Source organism: Pipra filicauda, unplaced genomic scaffold, assembly GCF_003945595.2.
Source record: "Pipra filicauda isolate LSUMZ 115617 unplaced genomic scaffold, ASM394559v2 scaffold472_size498715_pilon, whole genome shotgun sequence".
In the NCBI taxonomy this organism is placed as follows: Eukaryota; Metazoa; Chordata; class Aves; order Passeriformes; family Pipridae; genus Pipra; species Pipra filicauda.
In genome coordinates, this window is record NW_024104612.1 from 31,566 (window position 1) to 52,815 (window position 21,250).

The window sequence follows — 21,250 nt, forward strand, 5'->3', positions numbered from 1 at the left end:
ACACATCATCTGCTGACGAGCCTCTGACAGCAGCAGCAGCAGCAAAGAGAGTCTGGCAGCAGAACAGCCCCTGGGACCCAGAGAGCCTGAGAGGAGACGTAGGCTGGTCAGTGAGAAAAACACACAGCCATGAGAAGGAGATGGCAAAGGATGTTTGTCCTGGTTTCAATCAGGTAGAGCTAATTCATTCTCAGTAGCTGTCACAGTGCTGTGTTTCGGATTCGGGATGAGAACGGTGTTGATGACACACTGATGTTTTGGTTTTTTGCTGAGTTGCTGAGTTATCCTAAGTCAAGGACTTTGTTCTTGTCTCCTGCTCTGCCAGTGAGGTGGTTCAGGAAGGAAACTGGGAGGAAGCACAGCTGGGCCAGGTGATCCAAACTGGGTGAAAGGATATTCCACACCATGGAATAACAATCTGGGTTGGGGAAGGCTGGTCTGGCATCTGTCAGCGTGTCGTGGGCAAATGCATTGTACATCACTTGTTTTTCTGTTTTTATTATCATTATTATTATTATAATTTACCATTATTACTGTATTTTACTTTATTTTCAATTATTAAACTGTTCTTTTTTCAACATACAAGTTTTACTTTGATTCTCCTCCCCATTCCACCAGGGTAGGAGGGGGAGGGAGGGGGGGCTGAGCGAGTGGCTGCATGGTGCTTAATTTCCAGCTCGGTTTAAACAATGATTACATAATGATGCATTATGTAATATACATTAAATGATTACATATGCAATATACATTAAATGATTACATACGCAATATACATTAAATGATTACATAACGATGCTCCTACTCGTTCTGTTTTCAGAGGAAATACACAATTGCAAAATGAAGTATAACAGCTGACAAAATAAAATCCCTCTCCTGCCTGAAAACGCTGTCCTTACTACAACTGTAACCTCCCTGTTCGTGACTGAAGAGACCTTTTCTTTTCAAAAAGATTTAACACAACTTGTCACAAACCCAGTCTCGCTGTTTTCTCTCATATAAGGCAATCACTTGGGAACAGAATGCAAATAGTGACACATGCTTCAATAAGTTATGTGTTAAACTCAAAGGACTCCACAATACTTGAGGAGTCCCTGAGACTGAGAACTTGGTGACAGAAAATCAGATAAAGAAGAGGGAGCATATACCAAGAGAAACTACCTTTTTTCAGATAGAAGCTATTAAATCAGAAAAAACTGGCACAAGAAGGTCAAGGGTAGGAGGAGCTGATACTACTTTCAGTGAGCTTTCTGTAAAACTTACATTAAAATTACAATTATCTATGTAGGGTTTTATGAGAGGACTAAAACCAGGACTTCTGAGAGCTCTAAGAAATAGCAGAAGTACTGCAGTTTTGCAATAGATTTACAGGTAAAACGTTATGATGATACATTTATGGATGCACAGGTGAAGAAACCAGGTAATAGTTAAAATAAAAACCAGAATGAATGAGCATCTACAAATTCAAGTTAAGAATTAAGATGAATGGGATTTGACAAAACATAAGAGGCCTTTTAGCCAGGAGACAATATTAAACTCATAGGTACTCTTACAAGGTAGAACCTAAGGCAAATCTCAAGTTAACCAGCTTCTGACAAGCTCAGGACCTCCAAACCATCATGGATGCTATGCATTAAAGGGTGTCTTCAAGGATTGTTTCCATTGATCATGGTCAGAATCTCCATGTTACTTGTGAGCTAATTGATTTTTCTTATCAAATATTAATCCTCTTCCTTGAAGCCGTAATGGAAGAAGAGCTCTCCTCTTTCTCTGTCTGGCTTGGTCTGGTTCTTGCCCCATAATTGCTGTGAGCAGATGAGGCTTCTGACACATAGCTTTTTCCTAATTTTTTTGTCTTTCCCTTCTCTGTTTCCAATGCAAGCCCACACCTCATCTACTCCATAAAGACTTGTTACTGGATAGGGGATGGAAATAACAACACTCTTCAGGTGCAGTGCTCCCAAATGATTTCTTGGATCATAGGTTTTTATTCAGTCATGCCTATGAGTTCTGACTCTCTCCTAGGAAGCTCTCACAACAGCACAGACACCAGAGCTGCTGACATGCAGCTGATTCAGGAGCAAGTATTTCGCCTGGCCATGCTCTGAAAGTTATCTTTAATGGATGAGACACCTAAAGTATTTTTATGCCAGGCCCTTTCCTCCCTAAAGAAGGCCTAAAGGTTCTTCTAGACACCTGGTAGCTTGAGTCTGGACAGACACGCATGCCACTATTACAAATCTCTCATGAGTATCTGATCTCCCCATCACTGGTCCTGTATCCTCGTTCTCAAATCAAAGTCACTCCAAGTCCAAACTCCAGGTCACTTATGAGCTGGTGCTAAAAAGAGGGGAAAAAGAGTAAAATTCAAAAAGTGAATGAATCATGACACATCAAATTCACACAGCCTGTTAGCCAAAGATTGAAAGGAGGGAGGGAGAAATATGTCATAAATGTAGAAAATATATATAATCTATTTTCACATATATAACGTGGAATATTATACAATATATATAATGATAGATATTCCCATATATGTACGCATATATATACAGAAAAAAAATACAGGAAAACAAAGCACTTCTGAAGGAAAAAATTGAAAGTGTGTGTCCAGACTCAATATGCAAATGAATCCAGTATCTCCAAGCCATTATTTACATTGCAGAATGCTGATATGTATTGTTCCTTTCTATCCCTTTGACACCACAGTGAGTTTTGTCCAGCATATTAGTATTTTTATAAACACTGTGATTGCAACAAAGGCTCCTGAAGTGATCACAAACATCACCAGTGGCACAAACACGGCTTAGAAGTGCTACAAAGCTTGGTACAGAATGGGGATCTGCTGCTGCTGTCCCCAGCAGTGTTGGGACATATCCCCACCTCAGACCTGCAGATCACTAGCAAAGCTCTAACACTAGTTTTCAAATCAAATCAATCACACACACAGTATACATGTTATAAATATATATATACAGATCTTTTATATATATATATATATATATATACAGATTATACAAATCTTATATATACATACAAAATTTATATATATATACACAGACATAAATGTCTATATAAATGTTATTATTATCCAGACACTTTCATTTCTGCTAAATGTTGTTATAAAACATTCTTGTTTGGCCAAAAGAATTCCTTTCAAGAGTTGGTTCGTAGTGTACTACGTTTAGCTGGGAAAGAGTTTGCTTTGTGCACAGGAGCTGAAACAGTGCTGTGCTCAGGCTGGTGAGGAGAACAGTGCTGATAACACAGCCACACTTTAGCTAACTAGAGAGAAGTCCCATGCCATGTGGCATCATGTTCAGCAAGAAAGCTGGGGAAGGGTTTCTTCCAAGTTTTTTCCCATTGCCTGGGACTAGGTGAACATTGGTCCGTGGATGGTCAGTGATTGCTTGTGCATCACTTGGTGGGGTTTTTCCCTTAGTTTTTTTTTCCTTTTCACTTATTTGTCTGTCTGTATCTCAACCCACAAGGTTTTGTGGGTTTTTTCCTCACTTTTGCCCTTCTGATTCTCTCCTCCATCCCACTGGGAGAAGTGAGTGAGCAGATAGGTGGGGGCTCACCTGCTCACAGGGTCTGCCCAGCACAGCCAGGTAAGGACATGTGTTGGCAGCATGAAGCATCCTCTGCACATAAGGCAGTAATGGTAACAGTTCATTCAGCATTCTCCACACCTGTGGCCCAAGGAAGGGAGAAATCACAGGGTAGGGCAAAATAAAAACTTCTACATGGCAGCATAAATGATGTCTAAAGTAATAGCATTTATAAAAATGGACTTTGGGATACCTTCTAGGCTGACTCTGTTCACAAGTCAGGTGCTCCTAAAATTACTTCTAAAATATCCTTATATTTCAGTACACATTGTTGAAAAACTTTTTTTTAACATCACATTCCCGGCTGTGTGTGAACCTTTGACCCACTGACATAGGAGCGTGAAGAAACTCCTGGAGGCACAAATCCTACTTCTGGCTTTGAAGGATGGACAGTCATGCCACAGTCTTGCTCACATACTTCGCAAGCTCTATTTAAGACCAGGTAAGGCACTGGCCTGCACAGGTGCCATTGTGGGGTTTGCTCTTTGTGCCTCATTTGGGTAGAAAATACTCTTCAAATGAGAATTACCCTTTTGATCATACAGGAGCTTTGGAGGAGGGGTTGTGGATTTTTTTCCTTTTCATTGCCAGGGCCCTGCTCTTGTGATAAAGAGGAACCTCTAATTAACACTTGGCTGGTTCCTATTGATCCATTTGTAACAATGCTCCCTGCTCCCTTCCTGTGTCTGCTCTTCCCTGTGTCTTATATGAGACACTTCCACCAACACACCTTTAGAGATACCTTTTTTCCCCAGAACATCATATTTTGGACTCCTGATCAGTTTATGATGTGTTACAAACCAATTTCTTCCATGCTGCTGCTCCCACACTGTATTTACCATCTGATTCCTTCCTTTCACATGGACAGTCTCATTTCCCATTACAAAATTCCCTCTTTCTGACTGACGTCAATTCCTCCGGTTTATCCCACTGTTTCCAATTGGCTCCTTTCCCATCAGAGTCCTCCCGACCCCTTCCCGCCTTGGCTCAGCCCTGGGGGAGGCCTGGGCAGCAGCAGCTCCAGTCCCAGTACCAGCCCTACTCCCAGCCCTAGTCCTAGTGCCAGCCCCGGCCCCAACCCTGGCTCCAGTCCTTAGTCCCAGTCCCCACTCCTACCCCCATTCCCATTCCCATTCCCAGTCCCCAGTCCCCACTCCCAGCCCCATTCCCATTGCCAGCCCCAGTCCCCAGTCCCAGCCTCATTCCCATTCCCATTCCCAGCCCCATTCCCATTCCCAGCCCCAGTCCCCAGTCCCCAGCCCTCAGTCCCGGTCCCCAGTTCCAGTCCCAATCCCAGCCCTCAGTCCCAGTCCCCAGTTCCAGTCCCAATCCCAGCCCCCAGTCCCAGTCCCCAGCTCCAGTTCCAGCCCCAGCCCCATTCCCAGACCTAGTCCTAGTCCCAGCCCCGGCTCCAGTCCTTAGTCCCAGACCCCAGTCCCGGCCCCAGGCTCATTCCCATTCCCAGCCCCTGTCCCAGTCCCGCCCCCAGCTCCAGTTCCAGTCCCAGTCCCAGTCCCAGTCCCGGCCCCATTCCCATTCTTGACCCCATTCTCGGCCCCATTCCCACTGCTGGCCCCATTCCCAGCCTCAGTCCCAGTCCCCAGTCCCGGCCCCATCCCCAGTCCCAGTCCCCAGACCCAGTTCTGGCCCCAGGCCCATTCCTATTCCCAGTCCCCATTCCCAGTCCCAGTTCTCATTCCTGGCCCCATTCCCAGTTCCCATTCCCAGCCCCAGTTCCCATTTCCAGTCCCATTCCCAGTCCCCATTCTTATTCCCGGCCCCATTACCATTCCCAATTCCCTTTCCCATTCTCCATTACCAGTCTCCATTCCTGGCCCCATCCCCAGTCCCATTCCCAGCCCCACTCCCCATTCCCATTCGCAGTCCCATTCCCAACCCCACCCCCCACTCCCACTCGCTCTCCCCACCCGTTCCGTCCCCGGGGCGGGCCGTGCCCGAGGGGCGGAGCGATGGCGGTGCCGGCGGAGCGCGGTGAGCGCGGCGGGGCCCGGCTGGCCCGGCTGGCCCGGCAGGAGGGCCGGGAGGAGGCCCGGCTGGCCCGGCAGGAGGGCCGGGAGGAGGCCCGGCTGGCCCGGGAGGCCGCGGGCTGGGCTCGTCCCCCCGCAGGCAGGGCTGGGCGGGGGCTCGGCGGGAGGGCCGGGACGGGCGGGTGAGGAGGGTCCGCTCTTCCCCAGTCTCTTACAGGTTCGCCGTGCTGCTCTTCAACTGCCTCCTCACCTTCGGCTCCTACTTCTGCTTCGACATGCCCGGCGTCCTGCAGCAGCAGCTCCAGGGGGTGAGTGTCGAGGGGCGCTGAGCCTCCGCCCGGGCCGTGCAGACAGGGGCACAGCCGGCAACACAGGCCGCGGGCGCCGCTGGAGGTTCCAGACCTTTTCCTGTCGGTGCAGGGGTCCTTGCCTCGCGGTCTCACCTCCCAGGTGCTGCGGGTGGGAGGTTGTCACTGGCACGCCAGGTGTTCGAGCTCCCTCTGCTGCCGGGAGAACTGGGAATGTGGCACTCGCCCGTGCTCCTCTTCACCGCCCTAAGGGAGTCCAGTCGGGACTTCACACCACCCCGCACGCAGGAGATCCACAGCACTGACCGTCAGTACCTGCACGGGGGTGGGAGACACGAGTGCTGGAGGTGATTCATTTGCAGCAAAACTTCACTGTGCAGTGTGACCGCAGTGACACTCACACAGTGCTCCGCGAGGCCTGTCTGGCAGCCTGACGTGCTTGCATTTTCTTATCTGGTGGCTTTGCTAACACTGCTTCAGTTTCTTCCCCTTCTATTTCTTTCCCATTCATTTCATTCATAGCCTGTACAAAAGTTAGAAGCAAAATATCTAAAAATTTGTTTCCATTCAAAAGGAAACTAAAACTTACCAAAAGGAACCAGAGGGTTGGGCTGCTCCAGGCTGAGCTGGGCCTTCTTTTGCTTTGCTTCTGCGCTGCATAAATAGAATGTTACACATCACTCTTTCAAGTCCCACTGTATTCACCAGTTACAGTGAAGCAGCATTTTTTTTAAAAAAAAATCTCTTCATATCATAAGGTAAAAAAAAATGGGATTAAAACATATTAAGCATAATTTTTAAGAAGTCAGACGTAACACCATCACTTTCCTATATCCCCTAGAAACCTTTCAGAAATACACGAGTTCTCAGTACTCACTTTTACCAGTGAGAAGGAAAGTCTTTCTGGGTCTCCAGGTACAAACCTTCTGACACTGCAGGCATCACATCAGTATTTGCTGGCCCAAGGACAGGAGCTGTGCGGGGGGGTCACAGGAGGACTGACATGTAAAAACCAGTCATATTCTCAAATGCTAGAAACTTCTGTTGTTCAGCTTTCACACTGCCATCCCAGCTGATTGCTGGGAGTTCTCCAGAGATGCTGGAGAGCCAAAGCCAAATTTCTGAACCCCTGACAAATTCTTACTGGACTCATTTACCTGTCGTGATTGCATTGGTTCTGTATCTCCTGAGAGATGATTTGCCTCTCATGTGCTGTCTGCTGGCAGGTCAGTGTGTGTGGGGGCAGAGTCACTGTCCTATTCTCTATCTGCCTCAGTAGCCAGGGCAGGAATAGCCAGAGCTTGCACGTAACTTTTTTTTAACATAAATGCAGTAAATCCCTAACATTCAGACAGTGAACTCCAGGCTAAATTGGATGCAGCTTGTCATTGCAAATGTGAGAAAAATCTCCCCCCCAAAATAGGTCAGTAATTATTCCTCAATCTTCCACAACTTCTGTAGGTTTGTGAGGGGAGGAGTCAGTTACTTATTTATGGAATACAGGAAAGGCTATGTCATGTTTTGTTACCCAGGTAACAAAACACTTTGTAGGGTAGTGAAACCAAGCCATATTTTTCTGTGTTAATACTGTGCAGAGTTTTTAATCTGTTGACACTCTTGTCATATTTTTACTCTAGTGAATTTAGCCTCTCCCTGCCTCAGCAGTGGTACTGTGGTGGTTGGAGCAGCTGAGACGAGTGCTTGCAGTGAAACACTTTGTTCTAGAGAGCTGCTTCTCTGCAGCCTCAAACATTTCTGCTGCAGCACACCTGAGGAGTTGTGAATATAAAAATCTCGTGGTGAAAATCACACTTCTCTTGTGCTTATTCAAGGTGCTAAGCTCTTGTCTGCTGGTGTGAAGACCCAGCATCCATGTCCCAGTGCAGGTGAATTTTCAGTAGCTGGAAGATCTTAGGGGGGTTTTCCTGATCATATAGTGTTGAGGAGATGTTGCTTTTTAGTAGCAAAACCAAGGTTTTTAAATCATGCCCAGGACTACCAGTTTCTTACTGGTAGTAATGCTTTAGAGCTGAGAATTGATACAGACTGAGTTGCATATTTACATGCTGCTTGAGACTTTATAGTATGGAATGAAGAGTCAGATGAAGCTGAACTATAACCAAGAAGCTGAGGGATTAGGTAAAGCTGGTGGTGCAGGCTCCTGGCTTTTCTTTTGGTTGGAAATGTGTATAAAAATGCTGAACCCCTGCTGCTACTGCCACAGGAAGGGAAACAGAAGCTGTGCCATGTCATGCCAATGGCCAGTCATTTCCCATTTGAGAAGGGCTGGCTTTCTAGGAGAAGGCACAAGTCCCCTAATGGCTGCTTGTGGAAGTGGGAGCTGAGCAGGATAAATAGAAATCTAGATGGGAAGAACCTCATTTTTAAAGGCACATGTGAGTTTTTGTCTGTGTCTGCACCTAACAAAGGCTCTATGACTTGTACAGAACTTGACCTGCCCCAATGGAACCCACCATAACAGCACTGGGCGCAATGGCACGCTGGAGTGTGTGGAAGGCTTGGGAATGACCCCAGCTCAGTACAACCTGCTCTACGCGATCTACGCCTGGACGTGAGTCACTTTGCTCTTGCTTTTGGGGGTGGGTGGTTTGGTAGTTGCTCCCAAGCACCAAGACAACGCATTTCTGTTCTGGTTTTCTCCTAGAAATGCAGTAGTGGTTATTCTGGCTGGATTCCTGATTGATAAACTGGGAAATCACTGTAAGTTCCGAGGTTCCATTAATTTATTCTTGTTCTGAAGTGGGATTTCAGGCTGTCCTTTCAGTGCAAAGGGATGATTAAAAGTCCCAGTGCCGTAACATCCCAGAGGGATGGAGGGCAGGGTGTGATGGTTAGCTGAGCAGCTCTGTGAAGCAACTGAGACATTTTCCTCCTTTGACCACTGACTTACCTGAATTGACACAGCAGGGCAGTAAACACACTTTTCTCTGACACACACATGACAGGGACTAGTGTTATCTGGTTTTGATAGGACAAACTGATAAAACACGGTTCTGTTCCCTACTCTGGCATTTGTTCTGGCATGTGCCATAAGCTCAGACCCAGCAATCCCAGCAAATGCAGTCCTGATGTCTCTGTATCCTGGAGGTAAACATCTTAGAGAGGAGAGGGGGGCACAGAGGACATCATGTCCTCTAGGACATATAATGGAGCTCAGAACAGGGACAAGGACTCTACACATTTGAGAGTCCTCTGTCTGAGTTACTCTGCCCCTCTAACATCCCACCATGATAATGTCATCATTACTGTGAGGATTCCCAAGTCATTTTATAAAGAGACCAGTCTTACAAAATTGAAAACTGAGAGTAAGCTGATGGAAGCCCACACGTTTAGTGGTGTGTTTTGAGGTTTTTCTTTTGCTTCTTGACACAGAATACTTTTGTTGTGATCTCAGCATGTCTATTGAGGTTTGTGTATTTTTTTCTGTTTCTCCCTAGTTGGTGTCTTTGTTTTCTCTCTTCTCACTGTGCTGGGATCATCCCTCTTTGCTCTAGGCTCACACTTTAAGGGCTCACCATACCTCCTTCCAATGATGCTAACAGGAAGACTGCTCTTTGGCTCTGGGAACGGGTCACTTACTAGTAAGGAATTCACATTTACATATTTTCATATTTACATCTCATCAAATGGTCATGATACATTTTTATTTTGCTTCCTAGACCCTTGTCCTACCAGTGAGCTTCACCTCTGCACAAGGGCCCTGTGTTGCTGGCAGAACACAGCTCCCGCTGCATGGATTTAGTGTGTGCCAAAATGTTTAAAAGTCTTCCCCTCTAACAACTTAGTCCTTCTCTCAAGGTGGGGACTGACATGTGATTTCTCTGCCTTTGAGGTTATTTTTGCTTGCTTTATGTGAGGGATAAGTTCACCTCCCACGTCCCAGCATGATTTAGTACATTTTAAAATGGACTGTGAGGCTGGCACAATCTGCTTCCCCTTGGGATGAGTAGAGGTCTCCCCCAGCCTGAGCTCTCCAGCTTAAGAGAGCTGTTGCTTCTGTGCCATGCTCTTGGCCAAGCCTGTCTGTTCAAGAGAGGATTTTTTGTTCTCCAAGTTGTGCAGAATCGTATCACAGCCTTCTGGTTCAAGGGGAAGGAACTGGCACTGGCTTTTGGACTGACTCTGTCCTTCTCCCGTCTTGGGAGTGTCCTCAACTTCTTCTTCACCCAGCAGTTTGAGGCAAAGTTTGGAATGCAGTGGACTCTCTGGGGAGGTGAGTTTCTTTGGTGCTTTTGGCTTGTTGTTTTTGAGACCTCAGGCCAGCTCGTTTTGTCCAGTTACTAAAAGACTCTGAAAAAGGTAGTGAGGTTAGCGGGAACAGGCACGTGATTTTCCAATTTTTCCTGCTGCTTTCTGTGTGCTATGAGTGGTGTTTTCTACACTGATGCCAGAGAACCCTCTCTTAATACTCTAGTGTCAGCCTGACAGTGTTGTTTTCTTGACATATTTTAAACATCTGCAATCACAGGTAATCAGTACTTAATGTATGTTTACTCCCATGGAATAGAAACTTCAGAGTGAAAACAAGAGGAATCAAGTGTGTTTGTTATTCCATACTTTGGCCAGCAGAACGTGCTGGTTCTGCAGCAGTGTCTGTACTGTCCCAGCAGAAAATACCTTGCACGTGGCTGATTGAAACTACATATTTAAATTACTGTGAGAAGCAGAACCTGAACTACACATTTCTTAGTGTGAATCTGTTCTAGGGCTTGTATCTTTAGAAGATTTGAGTTTCTGTCCTCTTCTTGCTGCAGTGAGATGGGATCTGTCTCTAGTGGAAGGGGTGACTTGTTCCACAGAAGGGTTAAATGGTACACGTGGACTCTGGTGTGCTGGGATGCTGATGTAAGGGAGACCTGCTTCAGGGCCTCCTTTGTGTACAAAAACTCAATGATTATAGGAAAGTGTTATTTTCCAAACCACAAAGCAGCATGGGCCATCATCCACGGAAAAGAGGATGCATGTGTGTGATAAATCTCATGCAGAAATTGAAACCCATTCCTCTCCTCTGATTCCAGCTCTCAGAGAAAAAGCTGTGGTGGGCATGGGCTGTCACATCCCATCTCACATTTAGTTTTGTGCTCAGGCAGCATTTGTAAGCACAGCACAGTGACTTCTGCAGTCCATTTGGCTCTTTGGAAAGCAAAACAGGTACAGAACTCTTTCTGAGAAGGATATCTGCAGCAGATGCCCATTGCCAAACTTGCTAAGACATATCCAGCATAACTGGACTCTGGAGCTGCCTGTGCTCGCAGGTCAGACTGCTGTGGTAACTGCAGCAGGTCACACCAATGGGGAGGTACAGCCTGGCTTCCAGTGCAGCCCTGGGATGCCTCTCCTGCTCTAGGGACCAGGGAAGTTTCCCAGTGTCTGCCCTGCTTTAGCCTTGGGTTTGTTGCATAAGCCTGCTGCAGGTCAGGAGCATCAGGACCATCAGTACTGCAGCCATGGGAGCTCGGTGGGCACAGCTCAGGGGCTGGAACAGGATGCTGTGAGTGGAAGGGTCCTGCTCTGTGTGTTAAGAGAAGCCAGGAGTAGGAGTCCTGGAGAATTCAGCATTTTACATGCAGTGGAGTTTATCGTTCAGCTCTGTCCATGCTGAGGAATTTCTAACACCTCTTGATTTTCTAGGGAGCCTGCTCTGTGTGCTGGGGCTTGTTTCAGCCCTCACAGTCAGTGTGCTGGATAAAGTGGGCATGAAGCAGCTGGGCTTGGATGGCATTATCCAGCAAGAATCCAAAAAAGTGGTACGTGGTGCTTTTCCACCTCCATCCTGGCAATCCCGGGTGCAGGAGCACTGCCTTTGGAGCGCAGGGAAGGCTGCGGCAGCAGGAGCCGGTCCCGGCCAGGAGAGGGCATTCCCACCCCTCGGTTCGATCCTGCAGAGCAGCACTGAGCAGATCAAATCTATGAGCCACCAGCCAAGAGTCGATTCCCTGCCTAGAACCTTTCAGAGAGCACTCAGGACAGCAGTAGCTTTCTGAGCCAGTTACTTCCTATCTGTAGGTGGCTCAGAGGAGGATTTTGTGCACAAAATTCGCTGGTAGCCTCCCTCTGAACTGCTTTCTGGCTCACAGGATCTGTGATAGCAAACAACAATACTGAACTATCTCTGGTCAGCCCTTCTGTTCCTCCTTGCATTCTCCTGTCTAGGAACAAACATTACAGGCTTGTAATGTGTGCAATTTTTATGGCACTTTAATCTATTAGATGTACTTCCTTCTTATGATAGTACTCTCACTGGTTTCTGTAGCTCAGTGTTGTGACTCGTGTTTATCCTGTACCTTTCTGCTGTGTTTCACTTACGGATTTGCAGCGGACTCTTAACAGAGCCTGCTCAAAAATCTCTTGCAGCCAGAACCTTTAGAAAAATAAGAAGAAAGCTTTTATGTTTTCTTTACTGAATAGTGTTAAAGAAGGAATGTGTTAGAGTCAGCACATACCAAATTTCACTTAGAGGTGTATGAGCTGCCTCACAGTTCCCTTTTACCTGCTGTTACTCCTTAAATCTCTCATGCCCTTCAGTGGCTTGCAGGAAGTGACACTGGTGTGAAGCTGGGCTAATGCCTGGTGAGTGAGGGCACATCTTGTCTTTGCAGCGGATTCAGGACATCCAGCACCTTCCCCTTCGCTACTGGCTCCTGGTCCTCACCATCATGTTCTTCTACAACGGAGTGTTCCCCTTCGTGGCTGATGCCAGGTACTGTCCTGTGGCTGTGACTCACTGACTGACATGAGCCTGCAGAGCCTTCCAGGCCTCAGCTGTGGGCAGACTGGGAAATACAGTTTCCTTCCAGTCTTGAAATGCAGAGAAACATGTCTTTAACACCTAGTTGAAGGTTTGAGGGTTCTTTGACCTTTCTTTCCCTTCAAAGATGAGAGAGGCTTCTGAAAGAAAGCAAAAATACCTTTGAGGGAAATGATTCATCCAATATTTATAGCTTGGAACACTGCCAAAGGAGGATCAGAAGGTTTTGGGAGAAGGAGAAAAAATACTTTATTCAAAAAATAGCCCATAGGCATTTCACCTTTGTGATAGCCCAGCAAAGTGGGTGTCTCCTGAGCTGGGTGGGGTGTCAGCTCCACAGGCCTGGGGCAGCTCTGCCTTGCAGCTGCTGCACACTGCTGTGTCTGGAACACAGCTGGGCTTGCTCAGCCTTGGTTTGTACGTGAGGAAGCCTTTGTATCCTGGTGAAGGCCTCAGACTTCCTTTTTAACGCCTTCTTATGCTTAAAACAAAGCAGTGACCTGCCCAAGTAAACTGAGACTCCTGCTTCTGTCGTGGGGCTCTGCCACAGACTTGTCATTTTGCTGCTTTGTTCCCATTTGTGGATGGTGCACAATCGGGATGAACTTTTCTATTAGCAAAGGCCTGCAGTAAAAAAAAATAAAATTATTTTGGTAGTATTTCATTAGCTGTGTATAGGAAGCCACTGTGAAATCAGGGAGGAAGAAATGTCATCAGCATGATGACTGAGGGGAAGTAGCCATGCAAGCAGCCAAACCAGGCTTAAGGAGCTACAAGATCTCTAAATAAACCTCTGTGTAAGCTCTTATTACAACTGGATGACTAAATTCTGTAAAGAATTTGAGGAAGTTTAATGTAATTTCTGCGTGTCCCTAAAAAAGGTGAAAGGCTGGCTTTGACAATGGGTGTTTTTTGCTGTAACCAGGTCTCCTTAAAGGAATTCCTAAGGGGCAGTTCCTAGTACTTCTCAAATACAGGTGTTCAATTTAAATGCTGATCTTTGCTGACGGATAATTTTTAAACAGTTGTCCAGCCCCTCAGCATTCTCCCCCTTGTACTGATAAGGCTTTCTGCCTCGTAAAAGAGGATGTCAAACTCCACTGGTGTGTTGTGGACAGGTGATGGCACATTGCTGCCCTGAGCTGTATTGATGGAAGGGAACAAATTTTAACCTGCACTTTAACCTGCATTTTCACTCTGCACTTGCAGAAGTGTCTCGAAAGTGGCTGTTTAAACTTCTCTGTGGTGTGCACCAATTAAAAAGAAAATAAACCACCAAAGGCTTGGCACTACAAACTACCAGACAAAATCAAGCTTGTTTTCAAGTCTTCTCATTCAAACCCTTCCAGTCCATATGTTTGTGCTCAGGCTTACTTTCTTACTTTTTTCCCCTTCATTTTGTTTTCAGCAAGTTTATCCAGGATAAATATCCCGGTTACAGTCAGCAGGCAGCAGCTTACATTGCTGGGGCAGTGTACGACAGCTCCCTTGTCCTCTCTGCAGCAGTTGGCATTTTAATTGTGAGTACCCAAGACCTGATGCGCTTGCTGATAACTTCCCAATTTTTTGAACTGTCCATTATAGCCCCTCAAACAGAATTGCACCTTTTGGGGCTGAACAAGCAGTCCTTTATACCCTTGCAAACCTGCAAGGTGCACTTCAGTCTGATTTAAATTACAAGAAGTAACATTAAGCTGGTTTTCCCTCTGTCCTGTAGTTGTGCTATGGGTAGCAGCAACCCATGGCACACAGCTGTGTGTTTTGAGGGGTCTGAGACTGGAACAGAAAGGATTGAGATAAGCTTTGCAAAGTAGATGGGGAAGGACAATCTGCATGAAACCCAGACCCTGTTTTGTCAAATGCTTCCTTTCCTTATTTCCATAATTGTCAGGGTATAATACTGTTTTCCCTTACCTTGTGTTAAGGGTTTCACATGAGTACTGGACACCTAGTGTGGCATTTCAGACTCAGTTCAGAGGTACACAAGAGAAACCAGGAACAGCTGGTCTGCTACACTACCAGCAGCCAGGAAATCCCATGTCACTGCCCCTCCTGCCAGCCCACTTTGCGCAGCCCCTCGTGTCCCTGACCCATGGGAAGCAGGATCCCCTGTAAGAGGCCTGCTGTCTGTTCCTGCCACCAGGACTACGTTGGACTGAGAGGTGTCTTTGCTGTTGGCTGTGCCACGCTGACTCTGCCCGTCTTCGCTCTCCTGGCCTTCACGTTTGTGCCTCCGCTGGTCTCTACCATCTGGCTGGGGATCACTTACTCCTTCGCTGCCGTGAGTTCCCAACCCCACTGGGTAGCTGCGTGTCTTGTGGCTACACTCCTACACCTGGATGGTGTATTACTGCTGCCCTGGTGTCCTGCTGAACAGGTTTAGCAGGCACAGGCAGGCACATTAGGCTCCCCAAGCCTAATAACTTTGGTTAGTAACAAATAACCCCAAAGAATCAACATGGAGCAGAAAGTGGGGCAGAGCGAGGAAGCGCTCGTACAGTGTGAAGCATTAACCTGGCTATGATTTGCTTAGTTCTTTTTTACCTTGAATGTAACACCTGAATCTCCTTTGAATCTTACCCACTCAGCCACCAGGTCTGACTCCCCTTCTGAAATCTGGAGTCAGGTTCTTCCAGTTTCAGATAACCTGTGTTGTCTGTACTGTCTCCAGCTGCTTGAAAAGGATGGGGAACAGTCTAGAACCAGCCAATAGGCTGGAGGGACAAGCACCAGATTTTTTGAGGGGAAGGTATAAATGTTTATTTCGTGGGAATAATTCCTTTTTGAACCAATGTCTGTCTAACACCTTTAAATCAGGCTCTGAGTTCCTGTTCTCATTGCTCCCCCAGGCTAGTATGTGGCCATCTATACCCCTTGTGGTGCCCCAAGCAACTTTAGGGACAGCGATGGGGCTGGCAACTTCTGTGCAGATGGTTGGAGTTGGCCTTTCAAATCTGATTGTTGGACACATGCTGGGAACAAAGTCCAGGTGAGAATGCTTTGTCTTTTTTTTTCCAAGCAGAGAAATCACCAGTGCTTTAGTGGAGCAGTGTAAACAGGAATCAGGGGATTTGCAACTTGATGCTGCAGGGAACTAGAGCAGTGCCTTAAGTATCTTAAGTGACTGGTTGTTCTCTCCTGTTTTGGCTTTCTAGTGAACTAAAGATCCCCCTGTGGCGCTGGCAACAGATGATGATCTTTATGCTGGCAAACGCTGTCGCCTGCATCATTGCCTCCATTGGCCTCAATGTTGTGGACAAGAAACAGGTAAGTGTGATAAAAGCTGAAGAAATAGCTGTACATCACCAAGTTCCTTTTACTGATGTACTGGCTCTTGGGTGTGTGAGTAACTCTTAAAATGGGACTGCATAAAGAGAGAACCCTCTCCTAAAGACTGACACAGCGTGTCGCACTCTTGCCTGCTATCAAGCCATTGGTGGCTGTATTTTTTTTGCAAGACAGTGAAGGCAAGGGCCAGGACCCACCTGTGGCAATGTGTGTGTACAGGAAAAAGTGTCCTTTTGTCACCAGTTGCTGCTTTGAATTTCCAGGATGAGACGCTGAACAGAACCAGAAAGGGAGCACCCATGGGGCAGGACAGAGACCCCGCAGATGCAGCACAGCTCCTTGAGGATGAAACGAGAACCGAGGGCTCTGTCAGCTGAACCTTGGCAGGGAGAGAACCATGGCCCTGCCAGACACAGCACTGGTCACTTCTGCCTGAAAGCAGATTTTAGCCTGTGTACTTCAAACATCTTTAAGGGGAATCTTGAAGGGAATTGTCTAGAAAAAGGGAATGTTTCCACTTTCTTATGCCTGGCACAGCAATGGAAGGGGTGTGCTCTGGTTCTCGGGCATTCAACACCCCCCCACCTGCATGGGGCACGTTAAGGGCCACACTGCAGTCACTGAAGCTCACCCAGCTAACCTTGTTCATGAACCATTAGACAGCTGCTTGTCAGCCTTGCAGGTGTGCCTGCCTGCTCTGCCACAAGAATCCTTCACAGCAGCACTCACTAATCCATACAGGGTTAGCCTGATGTTTCACCCCCTGCTCTAGATTAGCCTCTTTCACAAATCACATGCGTGTGCAAGTGACACCATCATTATTCTTTAGGCAGGAGCCTGAATTAATCAAATTGATGACCTTTTGCACACAAGCCTCGCTTAATTGCTTATTACTTTACTAGAAATGCTTCTGTAAGCTATGCCTATTCATTGCCCTTCAAAAGCATAAAGGGTTTTGATCTGGAATCCTGTCCTTTACACCAAGGTGCTCTTACTCATGAAGGCTAGAGGCTTATTTTACTCAACCAACTGCCCTTTGCACTATGCAAACGCTCACAAACACTCACAGTGTTTACAAAAGGACAAAGGAGGCTTTAAGAATGAAGTAAACTGTACCACAGCCAAGTACGAGAACTGCTGAAGTGAACGACACTTAAATTACTAAAATTCTGAAGAGCAGCTGTACTCAAGTTGCATTTAATATAAACAGTAGTAGATTGAAAGCAATTTAGGTACTGACAGCACCCAGTAAAGTCACATTTTAAGACAAATGGACTCATCAAATCAAAGCTTGGTTAAACTGATTTACTGAAGAGGATGAGCTCAGAGAGCAAGGTCTTCAAGTTTTAAGTTACACTGTGAGTTCATTTCAGACCACAGTTAAAGGATTTCCCTTTTGGAGTTTGGTGCAGCAGAAATTTAGAGGGTGGGCTTGAGAAGTCACAGAACTGCAAAAGTCACAGGCTCCTCTAGTTTGGTGGTGGCCTCCCAAGATCATTGAGTCCCACAGCCCAGCTCAGGCAGGGGCAACCAGAGCATGTTGTCCAGGACTTGTATCTGGTGAGAGTTTGAGCATCTCCACAGATGGACTCTGCAGTCTCTCTGAGCCACTTGTCCCAGTGCCTGATCCCTTTCAGGAAAAAGGTGGATCCTTGCAGATGGAATTCCATGTGGTTTCCCTCGTGCCCATTGCCTCCTGTGCAGAGCAGTCAGGCCCCCCCATCCTCGCTCTCTCCCAGCAGGTACTTGAGCACACTGGTCAGACCTCCTGGAGCCTTCTGGAGCAGCCCCAGCTCTCTTGGCCCCTTCTCCCGTGAAAGATGCTCCAGTCCATTTACCCCCTTTGTGGCTCATTTGGCACTTGCTAAATCACATCTCTTTTGTACTAGAGAACCCAAAATTGCACTCAGTGCTCCATGCAAGGTCTCACCAGTCAGACTCCTCAGTGGCTTCAAAACACCCCTCAGTAGCTTCAGAACACCCCTCAGCCTCCATTCACTACACTGTTCTTCAGTGCTGAAATCCTGCACTTGCATTTTTTTACTGGAAGAACCCCATGGTGAATTTCCAGCTGTGATTATGAAGAACCACATGCAGCAGTGCTGTAGATTCATGTTGGAGGCTTGTGTACAGAAGAAAATACGTGTTCGGAGCTGATTTGTGTCTCCATACACTGGTTCAGAAGCAGCAGCTTTCTCAGTTTATACCATGTGATGCTGCAGCTAAACAACTGAGGGTTGGTGCTGCAATGAGTGCTGGGATAGCCGGTGAAAGTCCTGTATTTGCTCCTTCATGGAAGAAGCTCACTCGAAAACCAGGCATTCCTGTTTACCATCCCATAATCTACCTCCAGATGACTAGAAAATAAATGTTATGTCTTCTGTTTTGAAGAAAGAGTTATGACATACTTTCCTTAAAGTCTGCCACTGGTTAACAAGGTTTGTGCCGGTGTAGCACTGCCTGCTCTGCCAGGTGTCACTGGGAAGCATTCCTGCCCCTCTCTGTGTTTGCTGCCTACATGGAGAACTTCTTTTGGCTAGAGAGGGTTTTGTAGAAACCATGCTACAAAGATCCCTGCATGTGCTTTAATAAACCCTGTTGAAGAATCTGAAGATGTAGGGAGATTCTGGGGACCTTTGGATCTGTTGCACAAAGACCATCTTCAGGGTGGGAGGAGTCTACTGGAGCCTCTCACAGGCAGAGTTGTTCTGGACAGACTGTTCCTGTCTTTCAGCTCAGGTGGATAAAGCTCGAAGCTGATCTAACAGCATGAGCCTTACTGCAGCAGTAGCTGCTCACCTCTGCTGGGCACATTGACAACTTCCTCTTACTCTGCTTTTATCAGTAATGTCTCCCCTGATGACAAGGAAAGCCACTCTCACTTTGCTTGTCTTCCCCGTTTGTGCTGGACACCTGCTGTTGGGATTCCAGAGCTCAGCTCTGAGCAGCTTTCTACAAAGCCATTGCATGGCTCTACTTTGCTTAAGCTTGTCATGAAATGAAAGGGTGGTGGTCACAGAGGTCAACATGTTGCAAGAGATAGAAGGAAACAATCGGGGGTTTTTTGTTTAATTTTTGTAGAGTTGCACTGATCATGTATACAGGTAACTGAAACCCCACCCCTCACCCTGTCCCCAGCGTTGGGCAACCTGGAGATGGTGGGCTCCAACAATATTCTCTGCCAGAACATTCCTTTGTCTTAAGACACTGTGGACTGTGAAGCCTGAAGGTGGACATTAGTTCAGGCAACTCACACTGAGATGGGTAGGACACCAGAATTAGAAGGTGGTTGGAGCTAGAAAGGCTGATGGGTAAAGCAAATTCCCACATTCTTGCTGGCTCTTGCCAGTACTTTTGACCTGCTTGAGGAGGAGGAGGAGGTCCTGTTAGCAATATAAGGAGCTGCAGCTTGAAAGAAAGGGAAAGCCAGTTCAAGAAAAGATAGTCTTCATCCCCAGAGATGAAACTAAAAATAATCAGGGCTGCTAATTCAGCCCAATAATTAAAACCCGCTCTTCCTGCTCACTATGGTCAGAGGAAGGAGCAAGTGGTTAACTGGGCACAGCCTGGGCAGCCAGCTCAGCCTGCTGGGGGGTTCTGCCCATCAGTTCTTGGCCAGCAATGAATCGTGCCCCCAGTCCTGTCCTTGCACACCTGATCTCCAGTTATGACACCAACGGCTCACATGTGCCCAGGCCTCCCCACAGCCAGGATGCTGCAACTCCTCTTTATTCCTTAAGAAAAATAAACAATGGAAAACTCCAGCCTCAACATTTAACCCATCGCCTTTTCCACAGCGAAGCCATACAGGGTTTCATCAGAGCTTCAAGCCTGAAATTCAACAGGAGACACATCAGGGGGCTTGGACAAATCAGTGGGTGGCCATGTGGCTTCCAGCCTGTGGAGATGCAAGTTCCAACTGAGCACACTCCACATGCTGAGAGGCATCAAACTGTTCTCTCCACAGTCACCCAGGTAGCCACGATGCTTGGACGTCCATGCACTGGTGCGATCACATTGTACATGAACAACTCCAAGAGCCTTCCAGGGAACATACCGCAGCAGTTACTCATTTAGTGCTTGTCTCCACACAACAATCACTAGACAATCCCCAAGAATGTAGAATGGATATCCCAGGTCTGACTGGCCTGTATAAATCCTTCAAAAAACCCACAGTAATGCTGCTTAAAACACCACCAGAGCGGACATTAATCTTCCTCACTGGGAGTGCAGGATGGGGTGTTAGGCAGCGATGCAGCAGACGGACAGGATCAGACAGTGCTTGCTTAAAAGGTTTTGCACAGCAGCCAGCAGTGGGCACAGGGGAGAACACACACTGCTCTGGGTTAGGCAGGTTCACAGGGAGCAGGGGATCAGTTGCAGCTGGGCTGTTCCCTACAGCACTGCTGTCTTGTACAGGACAGATATGGTGACATGTTTAGGGCCTAAGCAGCAGCCATGCCTAGAACCACACCTGACTCATGTGCAGGTCCTCCTTTAGCCACTTCCCAGGCTGAGCTCACTATGGATACCATAATTTTCCTTCCCAGACTGAAACAGCAACCTAGGTAACATTCTATCCCACATGTTTATGATGGTCCTTGTGGGTCTGTCTCAGTTTGAAGAGACTGGAAAGTTTGCTAAAGAGGATGAGTTATGAGACAAACCAAACTCCTCTCTCTCAGCAATTGTGAATTCAAAATTAAGGGGCTTTAATCGAGGAAGTGTGGAAAAAAACAGAAGAAATAACAACTCTTTATTAAAAGATATATGTATGTTGGCAAGAACAGTAACAGCACACAAAAAACTAGGCAATAGTCCTGTACCCAAAAAAAGAAAAAAAAAAGTCCCCTTCAAACAATAGGGGAAAAAAAAAAAGTCTGAATGAATACTCCTCTGTCCTTCAGCGCAGTTCCAATCACGGCCGGCAGGGGCGCTGTTGGGTCGCTGGAGTGCAGAGCCTGCCGTTCTCCGTGCTGACCGGCAGGGGGCGCAGACGGGCTCTGGCGGTCACCGCGCGGGGAGGGGCCTGGGGTCTGGTCTCGGATCGCGGGAGAAGCCGAAAAGAAACAACGGGGGCCCTTCCCCCAGTGGAAGAAGGGCAGAAGGAAAAGCAGTCCACCCCCACAGGACTCACTGTTGTTCTCAGATGACGGCGCCCCAAAGCTCCTCCTTTTCTCCCAGCGAGCACAGAGACTTTCTGATGAAAGCCCAGTAGGTCCCAGCTGGAGTCACGAGGCAGCGTGCGAGCCGATCGGGGCCGGTGGTCAGGCCTCACCAGGACGAAAA

The 21,250-nt window shown here is 47.1% G+C and overlaps 1 protein-coding gene across 1 annotated transcript; it reads left to right on the forward strand.

Moving 5' to 3' along the window:
* The first annotated feature begins 5,556 nt into the window (after positions 1-5,556).
* LOC113996741 (major facilitator superfamily domain-containing protein 1-like) lies at positions 5,557-19,725 on the forward strand. The gene is made up of 13 exons (XM_027737969.2): positions 5,557-5,600; positions 5,804-5,904; positions 8,352-8,476; positions 8,570-8,625; positions 9,363-9,506; positions 9,980-10,138; positions 11,557-11,672; positions 12,525-12,625; positions 14,082-14,193; positions 14,817-14,954; positions 15,523-15,662; positions 15,829-15,940; positions 16,225-19,725. Exons 1-13 carry the CDS (start codon positions 5,579-5,581, stop codon positions 16,336-16,338), a joined length of 1,440 nt encoding a protein of 479 aa, XP_027593770.1. The 5' UTR covers positions 5,557-5,578; the 3' UTR covers positions 16,339-19,725.
* The last annotated feature ends 1,525 nt before the right edge of the window (positions 19,726-21,250 follow it).